At 39.3% G+C, this 13,073-nt stretch overlaps 2 protein-coding genes across 2 annotated transcripts in view; one reads left to right on the forward strand and one right to left on the reverse strand.

Annotated features, from left to right (window-relative positions):
* Positions 1 to 8,375, forward strand: part of LOC142461503 (histone deacetylase 8-like) — a 51,446-nt gene extending 43,071 nt beyond the window's left edge. Inside the window, exon 5 of the mRNA XM_075563519.1 lies at positions 6,043 to 8,375. Within this exon, the coding sequence (XP_075419634.1) occupies positions 6,043 to 6,109 (67 nt within the window). The 3' untranslated portion in view covers positions 6,110 to 8,375. The remainder of the gene's footprint in view (positions 1 to 6,042) is intronic.
* Positions 1 to 13,073, reverse strand: part of LOC142461505 (histone deacetylase 8-like) — a 49,525-nt gene that overhangs the window by 9,389 nt on the left and 27,063 nt on the right. The gene's annotated exons all lie outside the window — the stretch shown is intronic.

The following is a 13,073-nucleotide window of genomic DNA, read 5'->3' on the forward strand; positions in this document are numbered from 1 at the left end:
TCTGTCTTTACCTTCTCTTATTTAGTTTCTTTCCACTATCTCTTCCCTTCTTCATTTTTTCCAATCCATCGAGTAAGCACACTGCTCCCTGACACCACTCCCACTTGGCAGCTAGCACTTATGCAAATATTATTCTGCTTTTGATGATTTATTCTTTCTTCTTTTCCTTTCTTATTAAGTCTCCTTTCTTTCACATCCCCCTTTTTATAATTACTTTCTTTTTCCTCCCCTCTCTTTCCCTAACAGTTAGGAGCCAGAGACCCTACTCAGCCATACACACCATATCTACTGCACCAGTGGCTAGGCAAATGCCACTACCTATTTTGGCACCACTGGATCAACAACAGATGGCAGCCAACACCACACAGCCTGTGTTATGCTGCTCTGCATGATTAGAGACTTGTGCCAGCACTCTCACCCACTACCAAATTTACCCAGAAGGAGTTCGTGAGTTCCCCAATACCAAATCAACCTAGAAACCGGTGGCAAACACCCCAGTAAGCCAAATGATTAAACCCAGGAACCTCTGGTGGCATAATGGTTAGGCACTGGACTGTCATCTGCAAGGTCTACCATTAGCCCCTCCTCAGAAAAAAAGTTAGGGCTTTCTACTCCCATAAACAGCTACAGTCTTAGAAACCCACAGGATGGGGGGGGGGGGGGGGAGCTGCAAAGCCAATGGCAACCATAAAAAGGCTAGAGTAGTAAAATTTAATTTCCAGTAAAATAGACATGAAGGCAAATAACATAATGAGAGAAAAGAATACACATTACATAATGATTAAAGAAATAATATACCAGGAACATAAAACCATAAAAAACACATACACACCCAATGAAAGACCCTCAAAATACATTAACCAAATCCTTGTAGAATTGAAGAGATAAAGCAACCATTTCACAATAATAGGAGATTTCAATATACTGCTCTCAAGGAAATACAAATCATTGGGAGAGAAATTCAATAAAGAAACAGAAGAACTAAACAATACAATCAGGTCACTCCTAGATATACATAAAGCACTCCATCTGACAATTGTACAGTGTATGTTCTGCAGCACACACGGTACATACTCCAAAGTAAAAAACACAAGCTAGGCCACAAAGAAAGCCTTAAAAAAGTCAAATACATTGAGATCCTATGATCCATATTTCTCATATCACAATGCTACAAAAATAGATATCAACTATAGAAATTTCAGGAACATTTACTGGATACTTACCTTCATGAAAATATCATCAAAGATAGCAAAGTGTGGTGAAGAAAGCAGATGGTGCCAGGCTATCAACTGGAATAGTGTCTGGGGTTTTAAAGGCTGTATTCAAACAAGCAGCCATCTACGTAAAGCGGCAACTAAGTGCACACACCAGCCTGTGTGATCCAAAGATGACGATAACAAAATCCCAATATGATGAAGGAAAAGGTATCAGAGCTTAAGTTGTGAACAGCTAATTTATAGAAGGCAATGGAGGAAGTGGGAGCCCAAAATCCATATATAGAGTATCTAGTCAGATTACACCTCTGGCAAATCCCCTCTTACCACAGGCGAGGGACTGGAACAGCTTTACTATCAGACAGAGATCATTGTAACCTTAATTATGGTGGATCCAACCATGGTATACAGTAATAATGATACTTGGTCAGTTGAAATCCCTCTTGACCCAACCTGAATGTTCTCTAGGCTCAAGTATTTCTCACTTGTTCCATGACAGAAATTTCTTCTTTCTTTGTATTTTTCCTTATATATTATTATTATTATTACTTCTTGCTGTTTTATTTTTGTTTCTGTTGGGTTTCCCAGTTTGTGGAGCACAGAAGGGATGGATTCATAGAGATAATAACTGATGAAATAGTTTATCAGTGATGTCAATGGAGGGTGTTTAGAGGGGGAGAGGTTGAGGAATTTGGGGAGCAAATAATGAATGCGGGAGGAGGGAGAGAGCATTAGAACTCATTATAATGATGTATATACAATTTTAAAGCAATTTAACCATGGAAATGTATGATATGTGACTGTTATATCAAGAAAACTACTTTAAAAAATGAAAGAAACCAAACTTGACCTAGGGTTACCATGGGTGAAGGAGAAGGAATTGTTGCTTAGGGGACATTGAGTTTATGTCAATGGTGGTGGCATAATTTGGAAAAAGGTATCAATAAAGTTATATAACATGAAGTGCATCAACACAGTTAACTATACATGTAAAGTTATGGAATTGGAGAATGTTTTGTTGTGGATATTTTGGCCACAATTAGAAAAAAATTTACATGAATAGCAATGAGTACCAGTAAGAAGAAAATGTTCTAGAAGTGAATGTGGAGATAATTATGCAACTCTTTTTGATATGATTTAATTATTGAATTTTATGACATGGATAAAGAGCTAATAAGGCTGTTTTAAAAAAAGAAATAACGGGAACATAAAGACAAGCACTGAACAGACACACCTTAAAAATGACAGGGTAATAAAACAGATGATGGATGAAATTAAGAATTTCCTTGAAACAAACTAGAATGATAACATAGCATATCAAATATTTTAGGATATAACAAATGCAGGTATCAAAAGGCCATTTATAGCAATGAAGGCACACATGAAAAGAGGAAAGAAACAAAATCAATACCTTAACACAGTGCCTCCAACAATAGAAGAAGGGCAACAGCATAAACCCTCCAATATCAGAAGAAATCACAAAGATTAGTACAAAAAATAATGAACTGGAAAGCAGGGAAACAACGGGGAAAAAATCAACAAGACAAGGTGATTCTTTGAAACCAAAGCCAAATCAAACTCACTGCCATCAAGTCACACAGTGACCCAATAGGGCAGGGTAGAACTGCTCCTGTGAGTTTCTGAGACTGTAACTCTTTATGGGAGTAGAAAGCCCCGTTTTCTCCCTCAGAGTAGCTGGCAGTTTCAAAATGTTGACCTTGTAGATAGCACATGAACACTATGCCACCAGGGCTCCAATGCTTCTTTGAAAGGATCATCTAAATTGACACACTACTGGCAAACACACCAAAGGAAAGAAGGAAGATGTAAATATCTAGAATTAGAGTTGTAAAGGGCTACATCACAAGAGATTCAAAAGAAATAAAAAGAACAACAACATACTACTACAAACAGCTGTAGTCCAACAAATTTGATAGCCTAAAACAAGTGGACAAAATACCTGGAAATATACATCTACCCAAATGAACACAGTCAAAGTAGAAAATCTAAACAGACCATTAACCAAAGAAGAAAAAAACTCCTAACCAAGAAAAGTCCAAGACCAGATGGCTTCACCAAGCTTTCAGTGAAGAACTGTCACCATTTCAGCAAAAACTATTCAGAATATAGAGACAATAAATTCCCAAACTTATTGTACAAAGCAAGCATAACCCTGATACCAAAGCCAAGCAAAAACTCCACAAAGACAGGAAATTAAAAACCTATATCCCTCAAGAAAAGATATAAAATTCTCAACATAATTTTTATCGATGTAACAAATGACATATCCAAAAAAAACTCATTGTGGCCTATTGCAATTTATAACAGGGATGCAAGGACAGAATTCAACATTAGAAAAATATCGAAATTAATGTAACGCACCACATAAACAAGGCAAAGAAAGAGTCACATGATAATATTGATAGATACAGAAAAGGTGTTTGCCAATATCCAACACCCATTTCTGATAAAGAAAACACTCGATGAACTAGGAATCAAAGGAAATTCCTCAACATAATAATGATCATATTTTTTAAAAGCAATAGCCAACATCACACTCAATGGGAAAGTGTATTTTTACCTGAGAATGGGAACTAAGCAAGGGTGCCTTCATCACCACTCTTAACATTTTGCTGGAAGTCCTAACCAGAATCACCAAAGAAATCAAGGGAATGAATACAATTGGGCAAAGAAGAAATAAAGCTCCCACTATTTACAGATTATATAATCTTATATTTAGAGAAGGCAAAGGAGTCCACAAAAAGTCTGTTGGAAACCATTGAGAGATTTAGTAAAGTAGCAGGATATAAAATTAGCAAGTAGAAATAAATTTCATTCCTATATAACGATGACAGCCCTGAAAAAAAATCAAGAAAACAAAATCATTTAAAATAGTCACATAAAAATGAAACACCTAGAAATAAACCTAAACAAACACACACCAAAAAAAAAACCTATACAAAGAGATCTACAGAACATTATTACAAGAAACCAAAGAGATTTATACAAATGGAAGAATATCCTGTGTTCACAGATAGGAAGATTTAATAATATGAAAAATGTCAATACTACCTAAAATAATCTAAAAATACAACATAATTCCAATCCAAATCCCAACTTCATTCTTTAAAGAAATGGAAAACTAATAACCAACTTCATATGGTATGGAAGAGGCCCAGGATAAGCAAAGAACTTCACAAAAAAGAACAAAGTAGGAGGCTTTATACGACCTAACCTCTAAACTTATTATACAGCCACAGTAGTCAAAGCAGCCTGGTACTAATACAATGATAGATAAATAAATCAATGTTAACAAAATAGAAAACCCAAAAATAAAAGCATCCACCAACAGACATTTGGTTTTTGACAAAGGACCAAAAATAATTGAATGGGAGATAACCTCTTCAACAAGTAGTTCTGGAAAAAAATTGGATCTGCATTTGCAGAAAAATGAAACAGGACCTATAACTTGCCCCATGTACAAAAACAAACTCAAGGTGCATTAGAGACCACCTAAATGTAAACTCCAGAGCTAGATGAATCACCAACAAGAGAACTGGGACAAATGTAAGGGTCCACATGCAGCAGGGGCATACATACACTACCAAATACAATAAAGGAAACACAATCCATATAAGACAAAATAGACAACTGGGACTTAATAAAAACAAGACACACACATCAAAAGACTTTACAAAATAGGTAAAATAAGAACTCACAGACTGGAATTTTTTTCGCAATGATACAACAAATAAGGAGCTAATCATTAAAATCTACAGAACTCTGCAATACTTCAATAAGAAAAAGAAACAAATTATGCAATTAAAAGGTTGACAAATAGCATGAACATAGAATTCATCGAATAGCTAACAACCACATGAAGAAATGCTTAGGGATCACTAGCCTTCAGGGAGGTGCAACTAAAATCAATGAGATACCATCTGACACCCATAACAATAGCCTAATTGAAAAACAAACAAAACAGAGAATGAATAATGCTGGAGAGGGTATGAAGAGATTGGAATTTCTCATACAGTGTTGGCAGGACTGTGAACATGTACCACTGTGGAAAGCAATATGGCACTTACTGAAACTGGGAATAAAAATACCACACAATCCCGCAATACCTCTGCTGAGCATATATCCCAAAAGAGTAGGAGACAAAACACGAACAGACACATGCTATTCTTTGTCCATTGCAGCACAGTTCACACTAGCAAGAAGCTGGAAATAGCCCAAATGCCCATCAGTTGATAAAGAAACTGGTACATGCACAGTGTACATAACAGTGATGAAAAAACAAAACATCTTTTCACATGGATGGACTTGGAAATGTTTATGTTGAAAAGGACATATCTTGTATGAGTCTACTACTGTAAGGATAAAAAACAAGACAAAGGCAAGCTACTGTTCTCAGGTCATGTAGTCTTCTAATACGGCCCCCAAACAACAACGTAGTGTGCCTGCCTAGTTACTATAAACCACATATTTCAGTATCTTAAAAAGCACCTCTAGTAAGGTAGCCTCACCTCAGATGGGGTCAATCTCCCATGTTTGGGGGAGCGGGAGAAGATCAATCAATTCCTGCCATAGAAGTGTACTATGATCGTCCACGGCCATACTACCCTGAACGCGCCCGATCTCGTCTGATCTTGAAAGCTAAGCAGGGTCGGGCCTGGTTAGTACTTTGATGGGAGAAGTGTACTATGATCATACAAATTAGCAGACACACCTATAAGAGTATTTAGTGGGTAAGCACCCCTTTGCCCCCGCTACCCATTTCTTCCTTATTTTCATCCTTTTTTTCCTTTCCCCACCTCCTCCCCAGTTGTCTACCATGTACAACATTCCAGCGTGGAGTAGTCTGGGGGGTTGGCCCCAGTACCGAATACTAAGTGGATACTTGAACTTCCCCCCAGAAGTATTTATTTCAAAGGACAGCATTGAATCTGCAGCTCCAGGAGAGGGACATATCTGACCAGAACACACGGGAGCAGATGAAGGGGGAGGAGAGAGTGGAGCACATTCTGGCCCACCAGGCCCTGAGGATGATAACCCCAATTAGAGCAGCCAGTCCACAGAGAGGACCACATGGACAGCCCCACTATGAGACCTGACGTCCCTCACTGACCCATGGCCTTGCAGGGGCCAGCACCAGAAACACAGTGTGGGAATTGCGCTCGACCTGATCCCACCACACTCAGGCAAAGCACTGGAGGAGTACAGCGGAAAAGCAAGGGAATGGAGCGGCAAGGTCCCCAGGGAATGCTGTAGGTGGACTTTGGGGCCAGGGTGTGGTGCCCCAACAGACTGGACTGGAAAACACTCCTAAAGGCCAACAAATGATCCTTGAACTAACTACAAGCTTTTCTTTCTTGTTGTGTTTTGTTTTTGTCATTGGTTTGTTGTTGTTGTTTTGTTGTATATTGCTGCTTGGTTTTGCTCTGTCTTGTTTTTGTGCATGTTATTATCTCCGCAGGCCTGTCTAAATAAGATAGGCTGGAGGAAAAACAACGAGACCGACAGTTCCAGGGGGAAATGGGATAGGGGAACGTGGGGGGTAAGGAAGTGGTGTTAAAAAACCCAGGGACTAAAAAAAAAATTTTTTAAAAAACAAACAAAAAAAAAAACCCCAGGGACAAGGGAACAACAAGTGATCCAAATTGGTGGTGAGGTGAGTGTGGCAGGCCTGGTAGGGCATGATCAAGGGTAATGTAACGAAGAGGTATTGCTGAAACCCAGGTGGGGATGGAGCATGATAGTGGGACAGGAGGAAAGTCAAGGGAAATAGAGGAAAGAGCTGGGAGGCAAAGGGCATTTATAGAGGTCTAGACAAAGACGTGTACATATGCAAATATATATATGAGAATGGGGAAATAGATCTATGTGCCTATATTTATAGGTTTAGTATTAAGGTGGCAGATGGACATTGGGCCTCTACTCAAGTACTTCCTCAATGAAAGAATATTTTCTTCTATTAAATTGGCATTCTGTGATGCTCACCTTCCCGATGCAACCACTGAAGACAAAGTGGGTGAACAAGCAAATGTGGTGAAGAAAGCTGATGGTGCCTGGCTATCAAAAGATATAGTGTTTGGGGTCTTAAAAGCTTGAGGATAAACAAGTGGCCATATAGCTGAGAAACAGCAAAGCCCACATGGAAGAACACACCAGCCTGTGTGGTCACGAGGTTCCAAAGGGATCAGTTATCAGGCATCAAAAAACAAAAAATCATATCACTGGGTGCACACCTCCATGATATGATCGCTGAGGACAAACGGGTACATAAGTAAATGTGGCGAAGAAAGTTGATGGTGCCCGGCTATCAAAAGAGAGAGTATCTGGGGTCTTAAAGGCTTGAAGGTAAACAAGCGGCCATCTAGCTCAGAAGCAATAAAGCCCACATGGAAGAAGCATACCAGCCTGTATGATCACGAGGTATTGAAGGGATCAGGTATAAGGCATCATCAGAACAAAAAAATTTTTTACCATAATGAATGAAGGGGGGGAAGTGCAGAGTGGAGACCTAAAGCCCATCTGTCTGCCACTGGAGATCCGCTTACAGAGGGGTCTAGGGGAGGACATGAGTCTATCAGGGTGTGATATAGCACCAATGAAGAATACAGCTTTCCTCTTGTTCCTAAATGCTTCCTTCTCACCCACCCCCACCCCCACTATTATGATCCGAATTCTACCTTGCAAGTCTGGAAGTCTGGATAGCCCAGAGGATGTACACTGGTGCAGATAGGAGCTGGAAGCACAGGGAATCCAGGGCAGATGATCCCTTCAGGACTAGTGATGTGAGTGGCGATACTGTGAGGGTAGTGGGAGAGTGGGTTGGAAAGAGGGAACCGATTACAAGGATCTACATGTGACCTCCTCCCTGGGGGACGGACAATGGAAAAGAGGGTGAAGGGAGACATTGGATAGGGCAAGATATGACAAAATAATAATTTGTAAATTACCAAGAGCTCATGAGGGAGGAGGGAGCGGGGAGGGAGGGGGAAAAAAGTGGAGCTGATGCAAAGGACTTAAGTGGAGAGCAAGTGCTTTGAAAAGGATGAGGGCAATGAATGTACAGATGTGCTTTATACAATTGATGCATGTATGGATTGTGATGAGTTGTATGAGCCCCTAATAAAATGTTTTTTTTAAAGAGTATTTAGTGAACCTTACTGGGAACTCAGATCAAGAGGAAGGGTGGGACATGTCTGTATTAGAGAAGATTACATTTCTGATGTTGGGTCAATCTGGTGAGGCAACCCACCACTGACACAAATACACCCAGTATTATGTTCCTAAGTGGGCACTTTTGACCTAGTTTCTATCCAACCTCTCGTGACCCGCACAACATATTATAGACAACTGTAACACTAGACTGTCCTTTCAAGATACACAATACCCATTCACAGACCACACCACAGCAGAATTTGAATGGGAAATTCCACTAAGGGAACTGGATTTACCTTAAACTCACTTGTAGCTGATCTAAAGGACTGAAATACTCTCTTGAACTTAAAAGTGAAATGATCTAATGGGGAAAGAAGCAGATGATTTCTATCCCAAGATTAGGAAATTGGTTCACACCAATTGCTTAGAGGTTGTCCAACAAAAGGCAACCTAGGATCAACATGTACTTGCCTTTTTAATGCTCTCTCTACTTATTTGGGACATGTTAGCCAACCAGGCATGGTCCTTCCTTTGCAAATGAGTGTTACTGAAAATATTGCCATATCTCTAACCCTCATGGTTTGTGTAACTAGTGTCCAATCACCTAATTTTCAAAGCTGTACAGTATAGGGTCTAAAAAGATGTCCTAAACATGTAGTCTCCTTTTTTAACAGTGTTTTCTATACCACTGACTAAAATAATGTAACTATCAATAGAATTACTATATGCCTCAGGGGATGATTTATGATGCACTCTAATAAAGTGATAATGGTATCTACAAAGCAAACCAGGGAGATATATAAATATATTACATATATGAATGGATTTTGAGCTCCCACTTAATTGTGACCTTAAGAACAATTAGTTCTTGTGAGATGGCCATGCTCAGTACTTGCTCTGAGATCACCGAAGATAAGCGTACTACAGCAAAGTGTTGTGAAGAAATTAGACAGTGCCCGGCTATTAGAAAAATAGCATCTAAGGTCTTAAAGGCTTGTCTCCAAACATGCAGCCACTTAAGTGAGCGCAATCAGCTACTCCACAAAGAAGCACGACAGCTTGAGTGATCCAAAGATCATAAAGAATAAAACCCAGAGGAAGGAACTGGACCAGATCCTAAAATGTTACGAATAATAGTGGAAGCCCTAAATCCATTTGCAGGATCCACACATGGATTGAGTATCTGGTGAGACCCCACTGACCATAATGTAGGAATGTCAATAGCCATACTATCAGGAAAAGAGTATTGTCTGATATTGGCAGCTGTCATTAGGCTAGAATGTAACAACGTGTCATTATATCTCCCACCTGAATTTATTCTGGTTTTAAAATATTTTCTGCTATCTGTTCTATTGAGGTTGTCTCTGTTTTATTTGGCCAATTTTTTTGTTCTTTGTCCACGCTTTATGTTTTTCCGTATAGGAAAGTCAAGAAGGGTGGCTCTATGAAGATAATAATACTATTAATAATTATTGAGAGGTACAAAAGGGGAGGTGGGGGAAATGGGCAGTCAACAGCAATGGGTACAAAAAGAAAGAAAATGTTCCAATGTTGACTGTGGTGAAGAATATATTACCCTTCTTAATATGATTAAACTATTGAATTCTATGATACGTTCTTTATATCTCAAATATAACATTTTAAAATAAGTAATAGGAAAGCTGTAACTACATATCTATCAATAATTACATTGACTGTAACTGGAGTAAACGCCCCAGGCAAGAAACACAGAATCAAAGGATAAGCAACCATGATCCATTAATAGGATATCTGTAAAAGACATATCTTAAAATGAAAATAAGCTAAAAATGAAAGGATGGTTTGTTTTATAGTGCATTTCTATATATGATACCCAGAATCGGTAAATGTATAGATACAGTAACTAGATTACTGCTTCCTTGATGATATGACAGGAGAGGTTGGGGAAAATTGGGGAGCTAATAGCGATTAGTACAAGAATGAAGAAAATATGCCAAACACACTATGCTGATAATTGTAACACTCTTCTTGATGTGATAAAACTACTGAATTGCATGATTTTTGAATTATATACTAATAAAATTGCTGGGGGGATGAAAGAACAAAAAAATACTGAGCAAATGGCAGCAAAATAGGAGCAAAGTGACAATGCTAATTTCTGGTAAAATAGATTTCAAGGAAAACACCATAAAGAATACGGAAGGGCATTATCTAATGATTAAATGGTTAATCCAACAATAAGACATAACCATGATAAGGATCTACACACCCAATGAAAGAGTCCAAAGACATAAATCAAATTCTAACAAAACTGAAAAGAGAAATAGATAACTACACAATAATACTGGGTGGATTTGATAAACTTTCAATGAAGAACAAAATAACTAGAAAAATACTCAACAAAGATGCAGAATATTTCTACAACACAATCTCAGATCACAATGCTGTACTATTAGAAATCAACAGGAAACTCAAGAAAAATAAATAAAACATAAGCAAATGAATAGTAAACTGCTTAAAAACTACTGGGTAGATAGGCTGGATGAACAATCTAGAAAGAACAACGGGACCAACAGTTCCGGGAGGACATGGGATAGGGGCACGTGGGGGGAATGGAAGTGGTGTTAACAAACCCAGGGACAAGGGAAACAAGTGAACCAAATTGGTGGTGAGCTTGGTGTGGGAGGCCTGGTAGGGTATGATCAAGGGGTAATGTAAACAAGAGGAATTGCTGAAACCCAGGTGGGGACGGAGCATGATAGTGGGACAGGAGGAAAGTCAAGGGAAATAGAGGAAAGAGCTGGGAGGCAAAGGGCATTTATAGAGGTCTAGACAAAGACATGTACATGCAAATACATATATGAGGATGGGGAAATAGATCTATGTGTCTATATTTATAGGTTAAGTATTAAGGTGGCAAAAGGACCTTGGGCCTCTACTCAACCACTCCCTCAATGCATGAATACTTTCTTCTATTAAATTGGCACTCTATGATGCTCACCCTCCCCACACAACTGCTGAAGCCAAAGTGGGTGAACAAGTAAATGTGGTGAAGAAAGCTGATGGTGCCCGGCTATCAAAAGAGATAGTGTCTGGGGTCTTAAAGGCTTGAAGATAAACAAGTGGCCATCTAGCTCAGAAGTAACAAAGCCCACATGGAAGAACACGCCAATCTGTGTGATCACGTGGTCCCGAAGGGATCAGTTATCAGGCATCAAAAAACAAAATATCATATCATTGGCTGCATGATACAATCCATGATACAATCACCGAGGACAAACGGGTGCACAAGGAAATGTGGCGAGGAAAGCTGATGGTGCCCGGCTATCAAAAGAGATACTGTCTGGGATCTTAAAGGCTTGAAGGTGAACAAGCAGCCATCTAGCTCAGAAGCAACAAAGCCCACATGGAAGAAGCACACCAGCCTGTGCGATCACGACGTGCCAAAGGGATCAGGTATAAGGCAATATCCACAAAAAAAAAATTACCATAGTGAATGAAGGGGGAAGTGCAGAGTGGAGACCCAAAGCCCATTTGTCGGCCACTGGAGATCCCCTTACAGAGGGGTCTAGGGGAGGAGATGAGTCAGTCAGGGTGCAATGTAGCACCGATGAAGAATATAGCTTTCCCCCAGATCCTGGATGCTTCCTCCCACCAACTACCATGATCCAAATTCTACCTTGCAAAATTGGATAGAGCAGAGGTTGTACACTGGTGCATATAGGACCTGGAGGCACAGGGAATCCAGGGTGGATAATGCCTTGAGGACCAGGGGTTTGAGGGGTGATACTTGGAGAGTAGAGGGTGAGTGGGTTGGAAAGGGGAACCGATTACAAGTATCTACATGTGACCTCCTCCCTGGGGGACGGACAACAGGAAAGGGGGTGAAGGGAGATGCCGGATAGGGCAAGATATGACAAAATAATAATCTATAAATTATCAAGGGCTCATGGAGGGGAGAGCGGGAAGGGAGGGGAAAAAAGAGGACCTGATGTAAAGGGCTTAAGTAGAGAGCAAATGCTTTGAAAATGATCATGGCAAAGAATGTACAGATGTCCTTTATACAATTGATGTATGTATATGTATGGATTGTGATGAGTTGTATGAACCCCTAATAAAATGTTTAAAAAAGAATGATGAGGGCAATGAATGTACAGATGTGCTTTACACAATTGATGTATGTATGGATTGTGATAAGAGTTGTATGAGCCCCTAATAAAACGTTTAAAAAATAAACACAAACAAAAAAGAAACCATCAGGGAAGGGAGACAGCAGTGCGTGTAAGATATGAAAATAATAATAATTTATCAAGGAGTAATGATGGTGGGAGGGGAGGACGGGGGTATGGGGAAAGAGCTGATATCAAGGGCTCAAATAGAAAGTAAATGTTTAGAAAATAATGATGATAACATGTACAAATGTGCTTGATACAATTGATGTATGGCTTGTTATGAGCCCTCAGTAAAATGATCTTTAAAAAAAATAAAAATGAATAAAAGATTTTTAATAAGTTGAAGATTTCCCAAGATCCCATGTACCAACATCACTGTGTCAAACCAGTGCTTTTACATTTTATATTTTAAGGTGCAATTACACTGAAGACTGTAGCCATTGATCTTCAACAGCTGTGTTTCTCTTTGCTTTCAGCAAGCAAGGTTGTATCATCTGCATATTACAGATAGTTAGTCTTCCTCCAATCCTGATATCAT

This window comes from Tenrec ecaudatus, chromosome 11, assembly GCF_050624435.1.
Source record: "Tenrec ecaudatus isolate mTenEca1 chromosome 11, mTenEca1.hap1, whole genome shotgun sequence".
Classification (NCBI taxonomy): Eukaryota; Metazoa; Chordata; class Mammalia; order Afrosoricida; family Tenrecidae; genus Tenrec; species Tenrec ecaudatus.